The 26,984-nt window shown below is 30.0% G+C and overlaps 4 protein-coding genes across 13 annotated transcripts; 2 read left to right on the forward strand and 2 right to left on the reverse strand.

Moving 5' to 3' along the window:
• The first annotated feature begins 1,673 nt into the window (after positions 1 to 1,673).
• On the forward strand, positions 1,674 to 3,661 carry LOC129290409 (transcription factor DUO1). Its single transcript, XM_054927169.1, has 3 exons — positions 1,674 to 1,870; positions 2,062 to 2,302; positions 2,973 to 3,661. Exons 1-3 carry the CDS (start codon positions 1,674 to 1,676, stop codon positions 3,498 to 3,500), a joined length of 966 nt encoding a protein of 321 aa, XP_054783144.1. The 3' UTR covers positions 3,501 to 3,661.
• A 505-nt stretch (positions 3,662 to 4,166) lies between these two features.
• Positions 4,167 to 9,862, reverse strand: LOC129290478 (uncharacterized). Of its 2 annotated transcripts, none has more exons than XM_054927264.1 (6): positions 9,608 to 9,857; positions 9,455 to 9,494; positions 6,709 to 7,049; positions 6,000 to 6,158; positions 5,486 to 5,594; positions 4,167 to 4,688 (listed from the first exon to the last, which is right to left on the reverse strand). In XM_054927264.1, exons 1-6 carry the CDS (start codon positions 9,668 to 9,670, stop codon positions 4,477 to 4,479), a joined length of 924 nt encoding a protein of 307 aa, XP_054783239.1. In that variant the 5' UTR covers positions 9,671 to 9,857; the 3' UTR covers positions 4,167 to 4,476. The 2 variants fall into 2 exon arrangements, 1 of the variants encoding a protein (XP_054783239.1); XR_008588391.1 differs by having other exon boundaries at positions 4,549 to 4,688; positions 5,163 to 5,594; positions 9,608 to 9,862.
• A 1,189-nt stretch (positions 9,863 to 11,051) lies between these two features.
• On the forward strand, positions 11,052 to 13,635 carry LOC129290426 (uncharacterized). 9 transcript variants are annotated; one of them, XM_054927186.1, is made up of 5 exons: positions 11,052 to 11,183; positions 11,312 to 11,650; positions 11,768 to 11,831; positions 12,027 to 12,096; positions 13,284 to 13,635. In XM_054927186.1, exons 2-5 carry the CDS (start codon positions 11,399 to 11,401, stop codon positions 13,348 to 13,350), a joined length of 453 nt encoding a protein of 150 aa, XP_054783161.1. In that variant the 5' UTR covers positions 11,052 to 11,183; positions 11,312 to 11,398; the 3' UTR covers positions 13,351 to 13,635. The 9 variants fall into 9 exon arrangements, 2 of the variants coding, with proteins under 2 accessions (XP_054783161.1, XP_054783162.1); XR_008588374.1 differs by lacking the exon at positions 13,284 to 13,635 and having other exon boundaries at positions 11,312 to 11,360; positions 11,505 to 11,831; positions 12,027 to 13,002; XR_008588375.1 differs by lacking the exon at positions 13,284 to 13,635 and having other exon boundaries at positions 11,312 to 11,360; positions 11,508 to 11,831; positions 12,027 to 13,002.
• A 7,891-nt stretch (positions 13,636 to 21,526) lies between these two features.
• LOC129291152 (hydroquinone glucosyltransferase-like) lies at positions 21,527 to 23,254 on the reverse strand. Its single transcript, XM_054928366.1, has one exon. The coding sequence runs from the start codon at positions 23,175 to 23,177 to the stop codon at positions 21,729 to 21,731; it is 1,449 nt and encodes a 482-aa protein (XP_054784341.1). The 5' UTR covers positions 23,178 to 23,254; the 3' UTR covers positions 21,527 to 21,728.
• Between the last annotated feature and the right edge of the window lie 3,730 nt (positions 23,255 to 26,984).

Consider the following 26,984-nt stretch of genomic DNA (forward strand, 5'->3'; position numbering starts at 1 on the left):
TATTTATATAAACATATCTTTCACTTATCATAGAGTACATTAATAATTAGAACTAGAGGTAAAATATATATATATATATATATAATTTTATGAGAACAAGAACTTTATTAATATGTGAATTTTTTTAAAAACTACTTGTATGAGTTATATCTTAGAGAGAATGGAGTATTATTAATAACTAATTTTAACTAATGGTATGTTTGAGTTAGAGAGAAAACATTTATAACAAACTACAAGGACAATCATTTTGCATTTTTTTAATAGATATGTTAATTTTACGGATATATTTTTGTGCAATTTTTATAATTAACTTTTTTTCTTCAATTTAATTTCGCTTCATCTAATCTAAAGGGTGATGGATTGGAGGGTATTACAACTCACATCTAAAATAGTGACAGAAATGTGAGTATTAATTGATCAAGGTGAGAAATACTTCCAGGCCTAAAGGCACAGAAAAAAAAAAAAAACAGAGAGAGCTGATAAACATTAAATTTTTTTTAAGAACCAGATTGAGAAGATGATGTTATTACCAATTTTTTGGCCTGAAATGTCATTACAAATTCAATTTAAATATATCCAACTGTAGGTGACTAAAATGAGATTTTAGTTACTCAAGAAAGTTTTTTTGGCCCAAAAATAAGTTGATTTTTTTAAAAAAATTAATAATTTAGTCTTTATAGTTTGACCCAATTGTAATTCAGTTCTTAAAATTTGACTTGTTATAACTCAATCTCTAAAGTTTTAATTTAGTTGTCAGTTAGTTTCTAGATTTTGACTTTTGCAATTCGGTTCTTATAATTTTAATTACTTAAATATTGGTCCCTATATCTTAAACATAAAATTATAAATATTAAAATTATGTTAAAATTTATTACTAATATTTTAAATTACTAAACCCTTTTAATCTTTATACATATTAAAAATATTAAAATTTTAAAATATTTTTAATCTTTAAAATTTTATTTTTAAAAATATAAGGATCAATATTTAAGTGATTGAAACTATAAGGATTGAATTGCAAGAAGCAAAGTTTAAAAATTGAATTATAATCGAATTAAAATTATAAAAATTGAGTTACAATGAATCAAAATTTAAGAATAAAGTTATAATTGAGTTAAAACTACAAAGATCAAATGATTAATTTTTTTTTCTTTTTTTAAAATAAATGAAAGTTTAAATAAGTTGAATTTCTGTAGGTTACCGAGTCAAAACAAGTCTCTAGATTCAAAGAGTGCTTTTAGAGGTTCTTATAAATTGTTCACTAACAAAGTCTTCACATTAATAATAAAATTTGATTTCGTAACTTTATAAATTATGATCCAAAGTTTTATCAATTGAATGAACTTTTATTGTTTTTTTCCCCCTAAACAGAAATTGATTTTAACGCGCTAAATTTTCCCAAAAGAGGATTGGACTCTCTAGCCCAATAAAGAACGAATCAGCCTAAAAGCCCAAATTTTATTCCACTCTGAGCGTCTGGTCTTAACGAGGGCCAATTTGGTCATTCAACTACCATTTTGAAACACGATAATTGGGAACGTGGGCTTAGTAATGCGGGGGGAGTGGAAATAACCGTCTAAACTGTCACGTAGAAGAACTGAAGAGAAAGGCAAATCACAAACACTGACATTTTTCACTCAGAGAGAGAAAGAGAGAGGGATTTGCAGAGAACAATGCAAGTAAAGAAGAAGGACCAAGGGCCTATAAGGAAAGGGCCATGGAAAGCCGAGGAAGACGAGGTGCTTCTAAGTCATGTCAATAAGTATGGCCCCAGAGACTGGAGCTCCATTCGATCCAAGGGGCTTCTTCAACGCACTGGCAAGTCTTGTCGACTTCGCTGGGTCAATAAGCTTCGCCCAAACCTCAAGAAGTACCACTCATTCCTCTTCTCTATATACCTCTTTTGTTGATTTGGTGTTTGATGAAAGTTCTCTTAGAGTCTATTCAAACGACAACGCGTTAATTACTGGGGGTGTTCTGTATTGCTGCTGGGCTGATGTAGGTTTGAGTATTTAAGCTTATAGTTTAAATTATTTGATGGGCTCTTTGTTTTTGATTCAGTGGGTGCAAATTTTCTCCGGAGGAAGAGAGGGTGGTGATAGAATTGCAGGCACAGTTTGGGAACAAATGGGCCAAGATTGCGTCTTATTTGCCAGGAAGAACAGATAATGATGTCAAAAATTTCTGGAGTAGTAGGCAAAAGAGGCTTGCTAGGATTCTCCATTCGTCTTCACCATCCTCAAAATCCCACAAGAACAAGAATAAAGTCGCCACTTTACACATTAATATTCCGCCTTTGGAGGTAATTGAGGAAATTTTCTTTCTTCCTTTTTATCAAAAAGTATGATATCATAGATAGACTCATGTATTACAGCCCATTTCTTATTCCATCAAATTAAGTTTCTTTTGGATTTGAGGTTTTCCATGGATCGGAAGTCAAATGTTAGTGTTTGGGATTTCTTACAGCAATTCCTGGGTCCTTCTTATCGCAATTCTGGAATTCTAGTTCTCTTCCTTGCCTTTGCCTTCCTTTTCCAGGAATTATTCAGGAAGACATGAACATGATACAGTAATTTAATGCAACAGAATAAGATGAAGTAGTTTAAGTTGTATATTATGTCTAGCAACTACAGGACATACATTTTATATGATATAACTCCTTTCTTAAAATATTTATATTCAGTCTTCTTGAGTATGGTACTAGAAATTTGAGTGATTCCCATCAATTTATCTGCAATATTTGAATGCTATTTTGTTTGGATCACTCACTTCTGCATAGAGAGAGTCTTACTGGTTGGATGGAAATTGGTTTAGTTTCATGAGTTTCCATATCCATAAAATGCTTTTCCTGAGAGTACCCCAAGGTACACTGCAGATGACAAAATGTTTATGTTTCTTCATTACAGTTTTCTCGCAGTTTATTTTTTATTGATGAATTTGCATAAGATTTTCTTTTATTGATATGTCTGCAGGCTCCTAAATTTAGTTCATCTGAGGAAGAATCTTCATCAAAGGCTCATCAGCCATGCTCATCATCCTTTACTGAGAATTCAGAGGTTATAAAAATGGTGCCATTGCCAGATCTCATGAACTTCGCGAACCCCTTGAGTTTTGACGCAGTCACTTCGATCAAAGAAGAGTTTACGACACCGTTGGAGAGTTGCATGAGCACTGACATGATCTCACAAATTGGTTTCCCTCAGGGTTCCCCATTCTCAATGGAAAGTCAAGATCTCTTCTTGGCCAGAGCTAACGAATCTGCTGGTTTCGCTGATGGAATAGGAGTGGACCCTTTGGAAGATTATGCATCAGAACTTGGAATAGGAACACAGATTCCCTTTTATGGGTTTCCTTTCAATGATTCATCGGGAAGTTGCAGAATTGAGACAAGGAATCCAATCGGTAACCCCACAAACCTTGATAGCGTCTTTGGTGATTTTCCAGATGACATGTTTGATAACCTCCAGCCACCTCCAAGCCCATCATCACCAGAGCTATGAGCTTTGATATCTCTTCTCATTTTAAAAGATGACTGTGTGGCTGTGTGCATTCTTGTACTTCTTTACCCCCACACAAACATACACGTCACATATTTTATCAATTTAGTTATATGGTTATGTATGTAACGTTTAGTTATCATTATCTGTTCCCATTTTAAAAAAGATGGCTGTTCTTGATTTACCTGAACAATTTATCTGGAAATGGATGGAGCCATTTGGATTATTTTTCTTGATTAATGCTATTTTTAGTTCAGAATTAGGTGATTCTAGTTTACTTGGTTTTCTTTAGAATTTCATTAGTATTTTAGTTTAATTGATAATTTACAATTTTCTGCAATTAAATAAATGAATTACACATAACTTTTGTATAAGTTTGATGGCAACTACCCTGAAATTAAATTATCAAATTTCGTTTCATAATTTTTGACCTTTTGGGTCAAATCTTAATTCATGATTAACTTTCTATTTCCATACAAGTTCAAAAGCCTGTGTCCGAATCTAATTTGAGTGGTTTAAATTTTATTATTTTTTTATTTTGATATATATATATGTATGTATATATATTCAAAAAAATTAAACATGACTTTTCAACTATAAATAGGAACCGATTCTGTTAATTAAAAACTAAAAATAAATAAAATATGAAATGTTCAAACAAGATCCAGATAATTGAAAGGAATATGAAGTCTTTGCTATATCAAGAGCCATTTCCTGCTCGCAATATCACTGATATGAGAAAAATTACACACGCCACAAAACATGAATGGAGATAAGGATTACATGAATGAAGAATGCCATTTTGTTTTGGCTTCTTAATTAAAAAAAAAAAGAAAAAAGAAAACAGCATAAAAAATAAAAGCCTCCACTTCCCACAAGAAGAAATCACTTGGGAGGACTCTCAATTTGTGATTTAAAATTCTCAGGTTTCAGGAAAGAATTATCATCAAACTTTTTTTTTTTGGCCAGAGAATTATAATCAAACTTCATTGATGTGATTGGTGGAAGCATTTGGGAGAGAATAAGTGATTCCAGATTGACCAGAAAGATTAAGCGCCTTGAACTCCCCAGCAGTAAATGACTGATCTTTCTGGAAAACAGGACGCCTCAGTTTCACATAAGCACAGTACTCTATCTGACTCACTTGAGCATCTTTTTTGAATGCAGAAAGAGCCACTCCAACTCCTTCCCCTGCAATTCAGTTACAATTCGTTTACTTTGCAGTTGTACGTACGCTTCGGAAAAAGGAAACAAGCATTATCACTCATCATTAAAGTAAATAAATTAAAAATCACATAAGATAGTTGAGGAGAAACATCGATGTAGTTGAAATTATGAACAAAACTGTCATGGAAACTAGAGGGACTGGAATAGTATCCCTGCTGAAATAGAACTAAAAGGTGCGATTAAAGTTACATTTGTATCGAACACGGTCGTTGTAAGAGCGGAGAAACTACTCATATGGCAAATTTTACTCTCAATCCCGTCGCACAAGTAACTTTTGCAATCGACGTGGGCAATAAACCAAGAGAGTTTTATGCATTTGACCACCAAATTTAGCGTTGACTGTTTTAAACTATCTAAAACAACAATTTTTTTTCAAGCATAATCTGAAAATGCAGTATAAGGTAGGAAAGATAATTCATATTCTTCCAAGAAACCTACGAGGAATGAAAAGGAATAGAAAATCTTGTACTCATAACCAAAAGGTGGCTTCGTTAGATCTGGTGATAGCCTTTTCAAGTCGGATCTTCTCTCAGCGCAAAAGATAAGATCAAAATGCAGTGTTTCAGTAGGTGCAACAGTTCATTATGATTAAGATACAAAGGCACATGCTTTGACCATTAAACCACACTGTTTTGAGTCAGATTGCATATCCCCGCCTCTTTCCTGATCCAACAGCTACAATCTCACATGGGAGAAAAGATCCGATTTGATCCTTCAAAGAAACCAACAGTCTATCAATGTAATAAAGAGAAGCATGTTACCATGTGTAATAAGCAACAAGTTCTCAGTAGGATGTTTGTTTGCAAGGTCCTTGAATACTTGCTCATATCTAGCCCTCGTGCTCGAAGCAGGCTCTTCCCACTTTGGCAACTGCAGTTTATCAACAAATATGGTTTTCATCAGCAAACTACATATTTGAATTAGTATGGAACCCTTGATGGGAGAAAAGTAAGAATAGACGTAGAGACATGGGAAGCCTTGTTTGGTGAACAAACATACAAACTACAACAACTTTTATCTTATTAAGTCGGTTATATAAACTGTATGGTATCATTGTGACATTAATTTTTTTCTTTTATTAATGTTTATCAGGGGCATTTATGACATTTTATATTTATTTTTTTTTTTCCCCATTCCATTCCACGTGCCAAGCGATTTGGTCAAGGGTCTCACATTCCCATCCATATCTTTTTCCCTTTTATTATTATTTTTTTTTTCACTTTTCGCCGCAGCCAACATGTTGTCAAAAAAGAGAGATAACAAGGCTCTCTCTACCTCTTTATACAATCTTTCTGCTTTATCATCCACTGTTCCTGCAGGGAGCATGGCTTCACACTGTGAGATATCTATGCTAAAATTTCCATCTTTTGGAGCCACCCCAGGTCTGATTCCTTTACTGTTCATCATCTCACATAATCCATATTCAACCGATACCTGCACAATTTGGTGCATGTGAGAAATTTCCTGCAACTTTGGCCGAAAAATAAAAATGAAGAAATTTCTTGCAACATAATTGCTACATGACAATTAATCAGAAGTGCTAAGTACATAAACCAGAGATACTTTTTAAGAACTTCTCAGCTAAAACTCTCCAATTCTCCATATTATACAAATAATCTTTCTTTGCATTTGGTAACTCAAAGTTGTCAACAGTAAACCCAGTCTGATGCATCGATCCATTCAAATATTACATATACATAAATCAAACTAATTATTGAGCGTAACATTAGTCACTTTTGTGCTATGTTCTTATTAGAAGATGGAGTATGGTTATCCATTAATCCATTCAAATTCGCTGGAAATCACGAGGTAAAAACCTGCTAAAATCAAAGAATCTGTATTATCTTACGTTCCTCTCTTGCAATCAATTATTTCGGAAAATGCTTGATTATACACTGGAAATTTCGCTTAAACCAAAAAGTCGAAGTTGAAATGAAACAAAATTTCTGATATCTACGAAATCAAATCTCAAAAAGAATCCAACCTTGACTTTAGAAGCATCGATGGATATGGCATGGCTGGAGAGGGGACTGGGATCGTCGTGGACGGCACAGAGAGCAGTGACGACTTCGGAAGCAGTCTGGATGCAGCGAAGGAACGGGGAGACGAAGACCCGATGGATGGGAAACCCGAGAGACTTTCTGAGGGTCCGACCCGTTTCTTGCGCCCGAATCCAACCATCCCGAAACAGGGGTGGGTCCCATGGACGGGACGCAGTGGAGGCCCACAAAGGCTCGAAGTTATCCATGCGCTCACCGTGTCTCATTACGACGACGTTTTGATAGAAATCAGGCGAGCTCATTTTGGAATCCACTTCAACAGAATCTACAGAAACAAAAGGGAAAAAAAGAAAAAGAAAAATGAATGTGTGGGAGTTTCAGACTGAGGAATGAGTGAAGGCTTGAAGGGGTTTTATAGTTTTAGACCACTAAGTAAGAGGGAAGGTACACAAGAACTTCATAGAAAAAGGATGAGATGTTTCCTGGAAAGAAAAAATAAAATAAAATATTGCTTCCTCTTTTACCATATATAAATTACTGTTAGAAGAATTTGATTGTTTTTCTTTATAAATTACTTTATATAAAAATACTGATCATTAGTTATTTTCTTTTAATTTTATCTTTGCACAAATTTCTATGATTAAGGTAAAATATTGCATAACATAGAGAAAATGTTTCTAAAAGATGATGTATCGATACATCATCTTTTTTAATTATGAGGAATAATTTTGCTAATAATAAAGAATATCTTCCACAAAGTATTGAGAATAAATTGTTGATCTTTCTTAATTAAACTGTTATATATATAAGGATTGGAATTCAAACATCTAATTACTTTTTTAAATGGCATAAACCTCTACTAATAACTAATTTTAGTTGGTAAAAATGATATATTTAATAAGGTAAATTGAGACTTTTTCTTTTCTTTTCTACATTATATCAATACATGACTTAACTACTTCTTATTTCTTATTTCTAGTGAAGTAATTAGTAATAAGTAATACTTATGTATTTAGTCATATACTTATATTTAATTAAATAATAACAAGTGGATCTTAATATATTAATAAAATTAATAATAAAAATTTATTATAAAACAAATAATCTATAGAAGATTCATATGTTTTGATTTAAGTGAAACTAAATATATTAAATATATAAAGCTAAGTAAATAAGGTTTTTTCATTAGAAATTAAAAGCGAGCAATAACTTATATATAAGAGTAGGGGGAATATATGATGTGAAGAGTGTGAATTTTTCCAAGATATTATCTAAAAGTGTATAAATATAATTATAAAATAATGTTAAAAAATAGGAAGAAGAAAAATATATCACGTAATTTCACTAGAGATACATCATCCTTATGAGATCAGAGAAAGAATATAGTAATATTCTAGATTAGAAGCATATCAATCGAAAAGTATATATACTAAGTTCAGGCAAACGTTAATATATATTTATCATTATTTTCATATTAATATTTTAAAATAAGAATCAATGTCGTTTTTTTCATTATGCTTTTTTTTTTTCCATTTTTCTTTTCATTCATCTGGATGTTTTCTTTTGTTAACAGTTATTCAATATATGATATTATTTGTTAACTTTAATTTCTTTGTTCACATAAAAGGTCCAATTAAAGGTCGCATAAAAAGGTGAAGGTGGGTCTGAAATGACGAATAAATTCAAAGAATGGTTTGTTGGGTTGGGACCGTACAGTATCCGGAAGAAGCGGGGCAAATATTGTGAACAATCTTATTATTCGTGTAATAATATAATATACATGTAAAAAAGCACACTATATATAAACAATATATGTTGTATAAAAAACAATATAGAGTTTATTATAAATTTTGCACAATTGCGTGGTATTTACTCCAATTTATTTGGAGGGGAAAGAAAAGAGCTTAATACACAACTCTTATAAGATACTCATCCTTATAATCTCAAGCAATATGCCCAATAAAACAATAAAGGGTAAGAATTAAATATTTACTTTTATAGATTTAATATATTTTTATTTAATTAAATTAAGATAAGAAAATTTTAATATGTCAATAATATTAATAATAAGAGTTTATTATAAAATAAATAATCTATAAAAAAATTTATATGTCTTAATTTAATTAAAGAGAAATACTTTAAATATACCAGGTTAAATATATAATTTTGTTCATATAATAAAGCATTACCAATTATACATTTTACCATATTTAAAAAAGGAAGAATATTAGTAAAGAATCTTAAAAGTAATTGAATTTCATAAAAAAACTATTAACAAGTAAGTATTAGTAATTAATAAGTAAAGTTTTCATTTTAACAAGTATCTTATCCATTTAAATTCTCATAAGTCTGATTATATTCTCTGTTTTGAAAAACGTGACAAAAATGGCTTCTTGCTTTTTGGCTTAATGACAGCAAACAATACACGTAATCTTGTATACTGTACTTTTTCCCTCCTAACTTTCCTTTCATCTAACTAACTAAATTAATTTTTTTTTGACCCGCAACTAACTAAATTATTAACACATTAATTCATTATATTATAATATACTTATGTGTTAACTAAATTATTAACACATTAATTCGTTATATTATAATATACTTATATATGTTATAAGTCTTGTATTTTATTTTATTATTTTGGCTATCAAACATATAATTTATGTAACTATACAATTAATAAATATAAAAGGACATAAATTATTTAAAAATAATGAAAGTTCGATGTACCTGGCGCTGGGAGATAAGAAGCCACGGTCCTGATGCTTCGCTGAAACAACACAGTTGACAGAATAAATAAATAAATAGATAATAAAAAAGGCTAATCAACTTGAATTTCCCAAAACACCCTTAGAGATGAGTCGAATTTTCAAAGTGATGCACCTGGTTGTTGGGGATTCCACAGCAACGGAGAAATTCAGAGTGAAAGCGAAACAGACGAAGCATAATGAAGACGACGCAGCAGAGAAGGAGAGATCAAAGATGAAAGAAATACGAAGATCTTTCTGCAAAATATAAGTTAGGAGATCCCTGTGAATAAATCCAAGGGATCGACGTGTACGATAAGAGAAGAGGAGGGTTCAAGGAAGCTTCATAATTGCAATTGTAGCTGTAAAGAGCTATGTAAAGTCGTCATCTGGTGGATGAAATCAAACTTTTGAGTTCTTTATTTCAACCGCAAGTCAATCATTTTGTTGACTTAGCCTTCTTCTGACGCAAACACCTTTTTGAATTTTCAATTATATTTCATGTCAGGCCCAAACAAAAAAAAATCAACCAATCAATCAATTCACTACATTCTATAAATCTTGTAGAAAGAGATTGATTGGTTTAAAATTCCTTACAAGTTATTGGTTACTCTACTTTTATTACTTTTTAATACATCTCTCATTGGGCAATTCAGTGTCGGTCATCCGTCTATAACATATGTGCAGTCCCTCAATTTTTAAATTTCTACTGTAAATTAACCGCAATCTACTAAACCTTTCCTTTTCCATGCTTCTTCATTTCTCCATTTACGCCCCTTCTTATTCAAATTTCAAATTTCAAAATCATATCATCAGATTTGTTGGGTTTTATCTATTATTAAAGGTCTGTTTGATTTTTTTTTGTTTTACATTTAAAAAGTAAAATTTTATTTTTAAAAAATTAAAAATTATTTAAATAAAATATTTGCAGGAAAGCATATTTTAAAAGTGCATTTAAACAATAATTGAAAGTGAATTTCTAAAATATAACTATTTAAAACTTTTGAAAAGTGAATTTAAAAAGTAAGATATTATTTGATCATATTATTTTAAGTTTAATTTTTTATTCTTTTATTTAAAAAATAGTTAATTCATTAAAAATATAATTATTATTTCAATAATAATAATTAAATATTAATTTTTTAGCATTATAAATTGAATAATTAATTATATTAATTTTTATCATTAATGTATAATAAAAATTACAAATCTTCATCACATTTTTTAAAATTACAAATTTAAAAAATATAAATAATCAGATATCAAATTTTTAGTATAATAGATCAAAATTTATGTTATTTAAAATTTTTATCATATTTTTTAAATATTTTAAATATATTATATTTGTGTATTAAAAATTTTAAATCATTATAAATCAATATCCTTGTTATTAATTGTATATTTAAAAATATATTTTACTATTATAAATTAAATAATTTTTAACATATCAAACTGATTTTTAAAAAAATTATATTCAAATATAAATTTTATTATAATAATTAATTTTTATTAAATTAATTTTTATCAAATAAATTTTTACTAAATGAATTTTTGACAACCTGTCAAACGCACGCCAAATAGATTTGCTTTTTGCTTTTCTAGCGTAGAAGAAAACGCAGAGGGCAACTTGTGGGCGTCGCAGAAGAAAGCTATTTCGAAAGCTCAAGTCGTTGGGGAAGACGAAGGGGAAGGAGGTGAATGCCCTAACGAAGGTGAGAAGTGAGAGGGTTCTGATGGTATTCTTTCTTTTGACATTGAAGTGAGAAGAAACATGATTTTCTATATGTGGATTGCTTTCTAAACTGAGTTTCTTACTGAGCAATCTATATTGCCGGTGAAGGTTCCACCTCTTCTACACAAAGTAGTGGCTATATAGCATAGGATTCTCGGTAAGACATTTCTTGATCTCTGTTTTGAATGCGAACCCATGGCCACCTCAGATCTTCTTTGCACTTTCAGTTTTTTATTGGGCTCATTATTGTCTGTTTCGGGTCTGGGTTCCATGTCTTCCATTGCCATCTGTTACGGTGAAGAAGGTTGTGTCTTTTGTGGTCTGAGGTCAGATGGGTCTCATTCTGTGAACTGTTGCAGATCAAACTCAACCATAGTCTATGGAACACCAACTCATTTCCCACTTTTGGGTCCAACCGCAGGGACATGGGGAAGATGTAAATTAGTGGTTAAAATCCAAACCTATAGTTCATTTTATGATGTTGAAGATGTTGAACATGTATTTGCATGCTAATTCTTAATGGGGTTATTTTACTTTTCATTGAATTGTTTTACTGGATCATAGAGTAATGGGCTAAAGTCGAAGATGGCTCAGGAGAGGAACATGGAGAAGAATAAGGCCCCAAATGGTAATATTTCATTGCTTCTCTTTCTCTTTCTCATTAGTGAAGTTGATAATTTTCCTTTCATGTTATGTTCGATTGCTAAGAATTGGTTTGGAAAGATTAACAACCCAAATTGAAACTTCTTACTTTAGATTTTGCAAAATTTGAGATCTTGTGGCTATTCTTTGTAATCTGATATGCTACTTTTATTTTATGTAGGAAGCCAGTTGGATTCAAACAAGAAAGCAATGACCATCTGTGCAGCAATTGACACGCACATTGAGAAAAGGTTGCAATAAAAAAATATTTATATATTTTAGCATATCTCTAATGCCATTAGAAACCTTCGTGAGGTCAAGTTGCTACGGCTTTTAAGACACTCTGATATTCTTGAGATTAGTGTTGAAAAGAACTATAAGAAAAATTGCTTTTTATGTGGCAGCTCATGAACCTGTCCACTTATTAATGATCCCAAAGAACGAGCTCCATACATATGCCCTGCAATGAAAACATTTGAGTTTCTGAATCTTTTCCTCCATCTTTCTCTGTGTCTGTTGCTCTGGATCTTTGAAAGTTCATGTTCTTTTAAGCTTATGAACTGGACCAAGCTTTCTTTCATCTTCTCGTTTATGGAAATTGGGCCAAAATAATCTTTCTCATGGCTTTTAGAATGAAAAAGAAGATTTTTTTTTTCCTGGGATTTGTGACTTAGGATGTTATTTTTGACTAGAGAAACCATTTTTTGGGTTCTTATCATTATTGCCTTCTTTGCTATCTGTTTTTTAAACATCATTTTGTTGTGGAAGTAGAATCATTTTATTATATATATGTGTGTGTGTGCTGTGTTTGTTGTTTTTATTTGAACAAGATCTCATCCTGAGCTATAACGCAACTGTTGTATCCTCCCTTATCAGCTTTCAATAGCCACAACCACAATTCTGAATGGTGCAATTTTTACGAGTGCAACATATGAACATCCCACAATAGTTGCTATGTTTTTGTAAATATATGATATATCAGCTTTCTAGGAACTTTTCATTTCTGTCATTTTACTTAGCCGTGTCTACTGTGTTCAAGTTTGGATTCATTTAGCTTGTATTTGTCCTGCTTCTTACCGCCTGCAGTATCAAACTTAAAACATGGGTTCTCAACTTTTCCTAGGTAATACATGATATATGGAATTTATCCTTGTTGATGTAAAGTATTTCCTTCTATTCATTGTTCTAACACAACAGATATAGGAAAGTTTAATAATACTACATATACCTTTAACGAATTATTACATCCACCGTACAACATGATTTCTAATTACATTTTTTTCTTCTTTAAATTAAAAATGTATTAAAAAAAATCTTTGGTATGTTTAATAAGACAGTTTCATTATAGATCATCTAACAAAAGAGTTAAGTCAGTTTTTTTCTGTCCATTCTTAAAATTAAATATATATCTAAACAAAACTTTACTTTGTTTAACAAGATATTATTATCACGGAGGAGACCACTTAGCGCTTGGATCAACTAATAAGGGGGTTGGTTTAGCTTAATCATTGGTCTTAAGTTCAAGCCCTTGGCATGCAACAATGATTAAATTCTTGGTGAAAGGTATGCCTCCCAAAGAGATGCCCGCAAGTTGTCAATCAGACCAGTCTAGGTCAAAGATTTAGGATGCTGGAGCTGACCCCAAAAAAAAAAAAAAATTACTGAGGGGGAGAAATTGTTGTCAACATTATTTGTGTTTTTTCAACTTTTCGTAAAGAGCTAAAGATTTTGTAAACCAACAAAAATTATTTCCTAATTCCATATCATACGTATATTTTAAAGATAACTAATGTTCCATCACAAGAATGTGCAACTAATATAATATGTCTTAATAATAATTATTATTCTCAGTACACAGATTAATTCTCTTACATTAAGTTATGAGACGAATAATAATATACGATTTTAATGAAAGAAAATTGTGTTGTAACTTTTAAAAAAATACGCTATAAACATGAAATTGAAATAAGAAACATAATTATGTTGAATATACTGCAAATACAAAAAAGTAGATAATTCATATTTTTCACATCAATTTTTTAAATGAATCTTAATGTTCATGAGTTTATTTATTTAACAAAGGAATATTAATATTTTTGTTGAAATATTTTAAAATTTGATGTTTAAGGTACTTCACCCAATTTCTTAAACATAATCTGTGCAATGCACGAGAGCTAATCTAGTTTTTTTCAATTGCTCATAAGTATTTTGTTATTAGTTATGATCTTATACGAAGAAGGTTGGATATTAAATGTAAATATCTCTCTCAATAAAAAAATTAAGTAATAATTTGTCACATTGTGAGAAATTAATCCCTTCTACTAGATTCAACGCTTGTTAGTGACTCAATTGACTTAGTCAAAATTTATCAAAGAATGAGTTGAAAATATAGACAACGTTTACATGTTTAATAATTTCAATGGCAAGTAAAATATTTCTATTTTCAATGTGATTCTTCAATTGTAATTAAAATTTTTGTCTGTAAATATCTGAATTAGATATTTACAATTCATTTTTTTTAAGATTTTGTTAGATATATAATTGTTATTAATTCAAAATTTCAAAACTTGTCTCTCATTTTCTCTTATAAAATTACTAGATTTTCTTAGTTGCTAATTGATTTGATTGAATTATCATTTTTTCTCCTTAAAAAAAAATTCCACTGCTCCACAATGAAATTGAAATTCTGAAAAATCGTGGCTAATTGCTCGAAAGATTGATGTATTTTTTTTTTTAAAAAAATCACTGTTAAGTATTATAAAAGGAGAAAAATGTCTCTTATTGTTTGAGAGGTTTTTTAAAATGGAATGGAGTGAAGTGAGATAGCTAAAAATTATATATTATTGTCTGAATTTTTTTTAAAAGAAAGTGAAATGATTTGGAATATATGGATAGACTTTAAAGCCATCCTTAATCTATTTTTTCTAACCCCTTAATGGAATGATCCAATATATAAGTAACTTTATGGTAAAAGTATCCCAATCCTTCTCACCCTCTCATCCTCTCACACTTCCTCACACCCTACTAATGAGAAATATAAATATATCTAATTCAAATATATTAATTTTATAATAATTTCAAAATAATTATTAAACAAAATTGTCTATTTTTTTGATAAAACTTCTAAATAGTGGAATGTTTCATTTTGTCTCACTCCACCTCATTCTATTCCATTAATAATCACTCATTTCCGTTTATTATATACTTCCATGCATACCCTAAGACCTTATTTGGTATGCAAGACTGAATAAGTAGGACTGAATAATATCAAATTTTTATGTTTGATATGTAAGGTTGCTTTTACTAATTTACAATTAATACCAAACCCAACGAAATCATTGGACTTATCCAATTTGATCACCAAGTTTATAATATTTACAAAATCAGGATCCTAAGTTTTCATATTCAGAAAATATTTAAAGCATCATTTAGGAAGTCAAATCAGAGCAAAATATCATTACAGAAACATGAGATGCCAAAAAAGTTCAAAGCATTGCATTTTAATTGAAAACAAAACAATAATGCAAAGAAGCAGAGGGTGCACCATGGCATAAGCTCAATTTATTGCAGCACACTCCTTGCTAGCACATTGTACAGGATGATAGCATTTGCTGCTGTCATTTGATAGCAGTAGGGATGAATTTTTGATGTATCACATTATTTCATCTGACGTCCAATTGAGGTGAACTAGATATATAGAAAAAGCTCTTTTTGAGATTTAGATAACGTCATAGGTTTTAGTCTCAAAAAATTTCATATAAGGAAGTTGGACATATAAACATGTTTTCTCAACATAAAGGTGTCTAGAACCTTATACATATGCCAAAAGCTGCTTCTAACATCTAGATTACACTCAATAAACTAGACTACCTATACAACATATCATATGCACTCAATCATAGTAATTCCTCATTTTCACTCCTTAACCTTATTAATATCAAAAACAAAAGGGAAGGTTTAACATTGCATTAATCACTTAACTTTATATACAATGGTATGACAATTTGTTTTACACTTGTACTAGTATTTTGATCCTATCAAAGTCATTCAATTACTTTTACAATAATCTTAAAGCCTAAAATACAACCATCTAATCATGCACAAAAACATAGTGCAAGTGTAACAAAGACTACACTCCTTAATTAGCAATATCCCATCTCTTATACAAAATAAATGAGGTTGGAAGGCTTTATAGTAGGAATACACAAATTCCTAAGCCTTTGGAGTCTTTTCCCTATCTATACCTAAGCTAGAGCCTATAAAATGTTGAAAAAAAGTAATAAGTACAACCACTCAGTAACTAAGGTACATCTATACTATGCAGTTACATATTAATTAACAAAAGCATATAAATGAGAGTTGAAAGTTTGTATGTATGTGATCATACATAACATATATCATAATTACAAGGTTTATTTTTTCTCGATTTTTCACAAATCAAATCACAAAACACATTGCCATAATATAGGCAACCTTGTGATAATAGTTCAATCAATAATAATAATGCACATTGTCACAATGACGACAACTATGTGATAATGGCACACACAACCATCATGACTTACCACAAACTTTTCAACCATATGACATATCGGATAAAAATATACATGATCGAACCATTCTTCTATCCTCCTTATACCTTTCGATTGAAACCATGGGCTACTAATCAATTATGGCTCTATCTATGTAAATAGATTACCCAAATTCACTAATTGTGAGGAATGACTTGGTCAAAGATCATTACACTCACTCTCAAACCATAACGTCCCCCATTCTCAAATCCTTGGAGTGTCGTAAGCCTTAAGCTAAGCTCTTTAACAAGCTGGTGGAGTTAGCTAGGTTCAAGTCTCTCAACAAAATAATAGGACAGTCCCAAGATAAAATAATCAACAAAACAATAGGATGGTCCCAGGGCAAAATAATGGGACAAGGCTAGGCTTTGTTCACTAAAAGGAAGTCATATAATTTCATATGAATTTATTTACTCCTCTCTCTAAGCAAACTCCTGCCAAATAGTCATACAAAGTCTCATACTCACCATGCATTTACACATGCTTGTAACTCATGATGACAAACTTATTAGTTTGAATCATTTGATCATTTAAAGCATGTGAGCATCACAATATATTTCACTTAGTCATCTATTACATTTCAAACAATCACAATCACACAATCATTATATTAATTTGTCAATTTCTCATTTCAACACATAATTGTAGTTTGAAATCATTTCAAGAACATACAACTTCACATTTAAAGTCAAATTAAGGTTAATAAAACCTCATATAATTTTGACATACATTGGCAAATCATAAATGTAATTATTTATGTCAAATTATCTCATTTTCAAAAATATATATCAATTAACAAACAACTTCACAAAAGATATTTCCCTTGGTTAAATTAAATCTTTGAGAGGTTAAATGTTTACTCTTTTAATAAATGCTTTCAAAGCTTGTTTCTCAAGTCAATTTGCTGTGCAGACAATTAATTTACAATTAATCAAATCCACAACTATCAACATTGTTATATATACACTTTAAGCTCTCATTTTCGATGCTTAAGTAACCCAAAACCTTTGTCTCTTATATTCAAGCTTGTACATTAAGCTCATTATCATTCATTAACTTCCATTAACACTTCTAGGGTCATTAATGTCATCCAACAACCCTCATAACTCACATTAAGCACATATTTTTTGACATAAATATCTACCCACCACCATTATTGTATTAAAATCTCCATTAATGATTTCAACAAATCAAATAACTTTCATTAACTCTAGTTAAGTCAATGAATTTGGACTCATAACCTATATAGACTAAAAATAATCTCTTATTAACAAACCTAAACCATAAACTAAAAAGAGTGGGTTGGGAAAGAAGAAGAAAAGGTTGGGAAACTTATTCTTGGGGTTTGATGGCTTAGAAAAACCTCTAAGCTTCTTAAGATTGAAGCCCTAGTATATTAAAGTCATGATCTTTGTTTTTCTCCTTCTTCCTCTTCTAACTTTTTAATAGATTTGCATCTTATTTCTACAAGAATCCAGCCATGCGCCATAGCATGCGATACAAAGAGGACTCCCTCATGTTTTCTGCCCCAATGCATCACTACATGTGATATAGTGACCTCTTCCCTTGTTTCCTTTTCTTTTGACGTTCAAGTGACCCAATATTACTTTAGACCTAATTTTATGGCTAAAATAATAATAAAAAACACTTATTAGTTCTCTCTAACCACATACTACATATATCTTACTTAATTACCTTTGTTTAGTTTGATTATTAGAGGTTTAATTTTCAGAATATTACATGGTAGGTGGGAATGACAAATTTTATTCCCACACCCAATCCCATCTAAGTAGAAATACCTAGGACCACCATCTAGTATTAGAAAATCAATAACAGAACTAAAATTTTTTAGACCAAATTGCCCCTTCACACCATGCCCCTTGTCCCAGTCATCTCTCATCTCTACCTCTGTTATCAACTGCAACACTGTGCCCTTTGCCCACAACACTATGCCCTAGGATTGAAAGAAGTAGAGAGATCTTCTTCCCTCCATTGACATCCACAGTAATGGGTTCAAGTTTGAGTTTGCTAGATTTGGGTTCATCTTTCTCCCACCATCAACATCCACAATAAGTTGTGGGTTCGAGTTTGAGTTTATCTTCTTCTAATTGTGGGTTTGTGTTACAAATTGATGGGTTCAAGTTCATCCTCTTCCTCATATAGATCTATTCATCTGCTTCCTCATTACCCTTCGATTGTGTATTTTTTTTTTGCCAACGATAAGAGCATTATAGTATTTTGATTATTTTTTATGGATTATAAAATAAAATTTATAAAAGTATTTGATCCAAATATTACTCAATACCAAGCATACTTTTAAAACTTAAATCTAAGTTCGAACCCTAATTCTAATCTCAGTCCTAGTCCCAATCACAATCTTAATCTATTAAAATTCATACTTGCTTACCAAACAAGGCCTAAGAGTGTGCTGGAGAGTTTAGGGTTGGATGGAATCGAACTAAATGGAACGGAGCAAAGCAAAGTGAAACAATTTTTTTCATTGTTTGATAGTTTTATAATAAGAAAGAATAGTCTTACGTAACTATTGTTTGAAAGTTATTATAAAATAGATGAACCAAAATGGATTAAAACTTTTTTTTTCAATATTAACAATATGAAAATAATAATACCCATTAAATAATTATAATATTTGTTCAATAAATAATAATTAAAATTAAAATTAAAATTAATGACCAGATAAGGTACCCAAGAATTCAGAATAAAAAGAAAAAGCAATTAACAAAACTACTTAAGCAAACATACCTATTATACAAGAGGAAAATGTAGTAGAGTTACAATGTTGAGAGGAGAGAGAGAGAGAAATGGTGAGAGTGAAAGAGATATGGAGAGAGAGATAACTAAAGAATGAAATTATCGAATGAAATTATCATATGTGATTTTTTTATTAGGGTATGAGGTTGGAGTTGATTTTATAAATAAAATAATTATATTATGCCACTCCATCATTTACCTCCCAATTTAGGGACAAATTAAATTGAGCTATGGAAGGGAAACAAGGCCTTTTTTTATCATTCCATCTCTCTTTAAGAAAAAAATTATAAACAATGGCTTATATCTTTTATCGTCCAACTCCGTTTCATTTTCTCCTCAAAAAAATATCTCAAACATAGTGTAAAATTTCAAAAGACTTCTTTATAAATAAGTCATACTCCCTCTTGTTCAAAATCTAAATATGTTCCCAATTAATCTTAATTAAAAATATAAATAACTTAGTATATGTGAAAAAAATTATTTTACTCCTCATATTTCTTGACCTAGATTCTCATGTTTGCAAATTTATGATCTTTTTTACTCATTATAAATTGGAATTAATGAGCAACATATATTTTTATGAAAAGAGAAATTTTATTGGCATGAGAATTATTGTTAAAAGCTGCCTATATTTGAGATAAAAAAAAGAGATGTGTAATGTCCATAATGCCCCTTATTTGAGAGAAGAAAAATGAAGGCAGAAATTACATTCGTCCACACCAATTTATGAATTGCAAACCATTTTCATTCTTCAGCATAATGTTCTCCCACTCTTATCCATTCCCCTAATCCGAAGCTCATTGGAGATTGCTCAATGTACATTGGCGTTGAACAATGTATAGTAATGTAGGAAAGTGAAGCCAACGCATAGAAAGTTGATTTTTTTTTTAAACGAAAATGAATAGCAAATTAAGAACTTATGGTGGCATGTAGTAATTAGTCCGTGATTAAAAGATAGGAAAAATAATATTAAAATTCCAAAATAATAAATCTATAACAATTATACTTTGACAAAATTTTGTAAAAAATTAATTATAATTAATTCACATAGTTATAAATTCAGAAGTTTTAATTGTAAATAATTTATTTAGATATAACTTTTAGTTTGCAGTTGAAAATTCTATTTACAATTTTTAAAATTAATATTTACAACTAATTTTTGAAAAAAATTTATCAGAGATTTAGCTATCATAAATTCTAAATTTTGGGACTTTGTCATTCTATCTAAAAGATAACCTAAATCAAAATACTTTTTTTAAGAAAAAAACCTATCTTTTACAATACAAATATTACTATGGCATATAATAAATAAATTAAATTATTCATTATTTGCGGTGTTGCGAAAATGAGATTGAACGGTTCAACCAGCCTGATCGCCACCTGCTCAATGAAATTGCTTGGTCCAACCACCTGAATTAATTTAGCATTTGAATAGGATTGAACTGAATTAATCTGGGTGGTTTTGAGAGAATTAAATTTAATTCGAAACTCAAAACTGGTTAACTCGGGTTAAACTTAAAAACCAAAAAAAAAAAAAAAAGATGCGAAGGGATGAAGAAAAGTTGCCTTGGCTAGTGTGCACATCAATGCTAAAATCATGGAAAGTGGGAAGTGGGATTACACCAGTTATGATTTCTTTATTTTTATTAAAACATTTGTTAAGATTTAATAAAAAAAATAAAATCTATCTTTTTATTGGATGAAACCGCCCTAATGAAATTTCAAGCCAATAACCAAGGCTTAGGACTAAAGAATAATGATTTTTTACTTATAAATAATTATTGGTTTTCTAAAATCATATTTAATTCAAATAATAGAAATTTTCATATCAAACATAAAAGTTATATTAGAAATTTAACATGATCTTTTTAATTTATTTTATTACCACTTGAAATTTTATTCTTATATAATTATTTTTATATTAACACGTTAATATTTTATTAAAATATATTGATTTAATTATAATCGGTTAGACCATGGTTCAACAATGATTTAACCAATGAACTGTGAATTGGTGCCTCGACTAGTTCAATTTTTAAAACACTAATTATTTGTAAATTGTAATTGCTAGGAAAAAAAATTCTACATATAGGAACACACATCTAAATATTAAATACATGTGACCATCATAACAAATAAGCTCAATTTTTTTTTTGCCAGAACAAATAAGCCTAAATAAAGTGATTTATGTGGAAAAGTTTTAAGCTAAGGCTTAATAAGTATAGTTGTTAGGGAATTAACATATAGAGATTAAAATGATATTTATAATTTGTTGAGAGTCTAAGTTGTAAATATCAAAAACTTAAAATTTGAGAGTATTATCATGTCATGCTCAAACTAATCTGAATATTTGTTGCGTGAAGCTGTAATCACAAGCGACAATCTCATGAGTGCGTGATGATGCCTTTGAGATGTTTATTCAATTTGAAACTTTCTCCAAACCCGGTTTGCCAATTTCATTGGGTCCAGAGAAGAAACAATAAAGTGATAAACCACCAAACACACACAACAAAAACCAAAAAATAAAAATATATGTTGTCCTACGTGCCGGACAAATTCTTCCATTTCAGTGCCACATGTCGAAGTGTTTTTGCAGAAGAACCATCTTCTTTGAGAGCATTAGCAGAAGCATCACTTAGATCCTTCATTCTCCTGCGAATCTCCTTACCTTCTTCACCTTCCATCAAACTCCTCACCAATTTAGCAATCTCTTCCCTTTCCACTATGCCATTTTCGTTAACCTTAAGCCTCAGAGCCACTTTCAATCCATCAGTTAGCAAAACAGCATTCGTCCTCTGTTCTGCAAATAGCGGCCAAGCTATCAGAGGCACTCCTTCTTGTATACTCTCAAGAACTGAGTTCCAACCACAATGACTCAAGAACCCACCGGTTGAACTATGCTTCAGGATTTGAATCTGTGGTGCCCAATAAGGAATTACAAAACCTTTCTCTTTTGTTCTCTCCAAAAACCCTTCTGGCAAAAAATCTAAAGGATTTTCATCATTTGAATTATCATCAAGGTAAGCAGCACTAGCAACTTTACTTGGAGATCTCACAACCCATAAGAATTTTTCACCACTTAGTTCTAACCCTAAAGCTAGTTCATTAACTTGTTCTTGAGTCAGTGTCCCTCCGCTCCCAAATGAAACATAAAGAACTGATCTGGCTCGTTGATTGTTCAGCCAGCTTAAACAGTCCGACCCGTTTTGATCCTTGCCCGACCCGCTATGTAGAACGGGCCCAACCGGATGTATCATCGGCTTCTTCTTCTCTTTCATTTCTTCTTGTAAGGCTTTTATTGTCTCTGTCTCTAACTCTGTAAAACTATTGACCAGAACTCCATCTGCAAGACTGAATCTTCTGGAACGTTCGAGAAATTGCTTGTAAACCAGGCTGCTTCGATCTTGAACAGAGTCTGTGAGATCTCTGCCATGAACTGGTACACAACCTGGCATCTTTATAGGATCTTGAAAGTCTCTGAACTCAGAATTAGAAACAATCTCTTCCAACTTGGGGATATAAAAATAGACAGATAAAACCATAGCAGATAAAGGGAAGTACACGTAAGACAAGATATTGAGTTCTGAACCAATTTCTAGAACTTCCATGGCGAAAACATCAGCAACTAAAGCTACAAGGCCATGATTACTAGAACTCATCAAGGACTTTAATGCTTCGCGAATGAAGGGTAGTGAGAGAGTCACAGTACGTTGAACTTGGAGGCCAGGATGATTATTGTCTTGATCTTGATCAGTTATATTGTGGTGGGGTACTGGAGGGAGAAAGATAGGGTTTATGTTTGAAGGAAGAGTTTGAAGGTAGGATGTGGAGGAAGAAGAAGAAGAGCCTGCAAGTGAGGGAATGATGCAGGTGACATGAAAATCTGAGTGGAGATGAAGGAGTCGCTTGGAGAACTCAATGATGGGGACGAGATGGCTGAACCCAGCACTGGGAATCACGGCTATGTGAGTTGTTGTTGCTTTCGCCATGGAAATGAATGATTAGCTTTCTGGTTGTTCTTGATAAGGTAATTGTAATGGGACGATGGATTGTGAACTTATTTGTGTGTGGCAGGAGAAAAAGGGTTTGACTTTAACTTCTGATCAACATATTCCTGAAGTCCATCCAAATGACGTAAGGAGAAACGTAAAGCTCCTCATGTTTGATTGAGTAAAAAATACAGCTCTTATAATTGCAGTATTAATAATTATATACCCAATTATAAAATAATTTTAAAAATATTTTATCACACTAAAATATAAAATAATTTTTTTAAAAAATAAAATTTAATTAATAATATTTTTTTAATATTACTTTTCATATAGAGGAAAAATTAAAATAATTATAGTGTACTAATTAAGTGTGTAAATTATTTAAAATTATATTAAATAAAGAGTGTTTTTAGAAGTTTATATTTTTATTATAAAAAAAGTTTGTAAAATGTTATTATCCACCTTTACAGGTATGTGTAATCTTGTATAAAATTATCATATAATTTAAGATAAATGAGAATCATGATTGCACTAATTGAGATTTAATATAATTTTATTTTTGTATTTTTAATACATTATTATTTTAATACATAGAAAATTTAAAATAAAAATAATATATTATAATTGTTAGCATAAAGTTAGTCATTTAATTGAGTGCATATTATAGATGGAAAAATAAAATAAAAGAAAAAAGAATTAAAAGCTTAATTGGGCACTGAACTAGTACGTGCGTGCCAAACTTGACTCCGACTTTGCATATAATAAGTGAAAATAGCGTAGTGGAGTTCGATTTGACTTCCATTTCCTAATCAATATCACGTTTGAGAGCCTCTCCAATTACATGTGTTAAATCCATTCCCTCCCAGCGGCTGTCTCACATAATATAACCACAATCATTTAATTTAATTAAATGACGATTAAATATTTTGTGATATGACATTAAAAAATACCAAATTTCAATTTTTTCTATTATAATGATTGTTTTGAATTTTTAAGAAAAAATATATCTTGATAATTTTTAAAAGTAGATGGAATTCAATTATTACAATTGAAATATTAATTGAGTAAATGGATTTAGGCACTCATTGACACTACTAAAAAAAATTGAAATTAGTGATGGACAAATCCATCATTAATCAGCAAAATCCGTTGCTAATTTTAGCTTTAATAATAGATAGTTTGTCACAAATGTGGTGTCACTAATTTTGTGACAGACATGAATCCATCACTAATTTAATTATATAAAATATTTGTCACTAATTAATAAATGTCTGTCACTAATTTATTTTATAATGAAAAATTTTTTTGAGTCCAAATACTATCATGTCACCTCCCCATGCCACGTCTCAAGTACACATCATCTGCATCACCTACCACATCATCGTCACTTGGTTCTCCATGCCATGTCACCACCATGTGAACAATTTATTTTAGTTCTCTTTGCTTATAACATTACCTAGTCTCAAACTTAAAACTTCCATGTTTTCATTTGCACTTTTTTCCAGTTGAGTTGTAATAATTTTTCATGCAAAATTTAATATATATTATTTAATTAAACACTTATATTTAACTTAATATATTTAATATATTATTATTTAGATATGTTGATAATATATATTAATTTATATACACACACTAACACATATAAATATATAAATTAGTATATATTATTGGTTAATAAATATATTATTTAATATCAATAAATAATTTATGAAAATAAATATTTTTTATATCATTTTATATTATCTATGTTGTAATTAAATTATTTTTATAGTATAAATATTTTATTTTTATATTTAAATTTAAAAAATAAAATAAAAATATTTTTTATTTTTTAATATAATTTTATATTATATATTTTACTTATAATAAGAGAAAAAATTATTTATGTAATTATTTAATATGATAATTATTAAGATTTTATTCATTTAATTCTCTCCATGTATATTATAAATTTTTTATTTTTATATAATATTTAAGCACATTTTAGTAATTTTTTAATTAAAAATATCCTTCACTAATATGTCATTAATATAAAGATTTAAGGATGGCAATTAGTGAAAAATTTAAATCTGTTATTAAATTTATAAAATTTAATCAAAAGGTGACAATATCATATATCTATCATTAATCCACCACTAATTTATGTAATTAATGATAGATTTTAGTTCATTACAAAATTTTTGTCACTAATACCTATAATTAGTGATGAATTAGAGATTCGTCACTAAATATCTATCATTGATTTTAATTTTTCTAATAGTAGAAATCCAAATTTCAATTACATACATTCACCCTGGCCCATGCATCGGCATATCTCTATTTGAAAGGAAAGGCACTCACCTTCTATAACCCATTTTAGGTTCAAGCACGCATCCTTCTTATAATATGGGAGAACAATTGGTGCCATTATGGCAGTTGCATGGGTCATTGGCATGTATGATCGATACTGAATTTCTATATAGGACAGTGTGGTTAAATAATATATTTCTTGAAAATAATTGAATTTCACACTTTGAGAGAATAAATACTATTATTTATTTTAACGTCAATTTAGTTTTGTTGGCCAATAATCAGTAGTCAATATTATTATTTACTTTGAAGATTAACCGAAATACCACATTCCATTGCGATCCTCTCTACTTTTGTATCTCCACTTTTTCACTTCCCATTCTAACCCATATATTAAACTTAAATGGTTGAGATTTAATAACTTATTACTTGATACTATAATAATAATAATAATAATTTTATAAAACATTAAATTTTAATTGTTTAAATTTATTTATTTATTTTGATTTCTCATAACTATCCTCTTATTGAAAATAATACTGTTCGAGATATTATTGAGTATTAAATGTGACTTTCTTAATAGGATTTACATATTATTCAGTTATGTCGTTATTAACTAACCTGTTCCATTAGTTTCAAAGCCCTCTCCGTTGTTCAAATTTAATCCAATGGTTCGAAGGGAAGTACAGAAGAAATGGATAAAATCGAGCCGAAAATCGAGCCCAAAATGACATGGTTGCTTTTTCAAACTAACAAGGGCCCAAATTTAAGTTCATAAAATCAAATGCCATAGGCCCAAACAACGACTCAAAAATATTCAAATACTTGTTGCATAGCATTTAAAGAGGGCTTTAATTATTTTTAGTCAAGGTTTTAAAAGCTCAATCAGTTAGTTTAATTGTAATCCGGTCACCAGATTCGGTCCAATTGATACCTATAGATCAGCAGATAATCAAACCGATCGAGAACCAATAAATCAGTTAAAGAATTAGAAAAAGTGTCAGGTTAAGTGGTTCATCCAACACTATTTATTTTTTTCTCTCCCCAACAGAGTGGGAAAATGGGTGGGAGGCCTTATCCCCGTAAGAGCTAAGGCCTTTGAGCCTGATTTCTCAAAAAATAATTGATTTTAGAAGCTTCACATTTGAAGGATTTATAAATATAATTTATTTTTTAAAAAATTTAAAAAATTCAATAAATAAATAAATACAAATAGAAATATAGAATCTTAATCAATCTTATCAAATTTAATAAATATAAAAACTTGTGTATTATAGAGTACAACATTAATCAAAATTAAGAAAGACCTTATAGAGTAATCATGTTTAAGAATTAATAAAAAAATCTGTCAATATTGTGTTAAAAATAAATAACAAAAAAGCCAACATCAATTATTTTGATAACATAACACTTGAAAATTCATCAATTTTTTGAGGAATAAGACTTGAAGGATCACCCAAACTCGAGCTCTTTTTTCAAAACTTATCAATCCCGAGTCTAGAAGCCTAATTT

This window comes from Prosopis cineraria, unplaced genomic scaffold (assembly GCF_029017545.1).
Source record: "Prosopis cineraria cultivar Desert tree isolate PC_DT_omini unplaced genomic scaffold, ASM2901754v1 PC13, whole genome shotgun sequence".
Lineage (NCBI taxonomy): Eukaryota > Viridiplantae > Streptophyta > Magnoliopsida > Fabales > Fabaceae > Prosopis > Prosopis cineraria.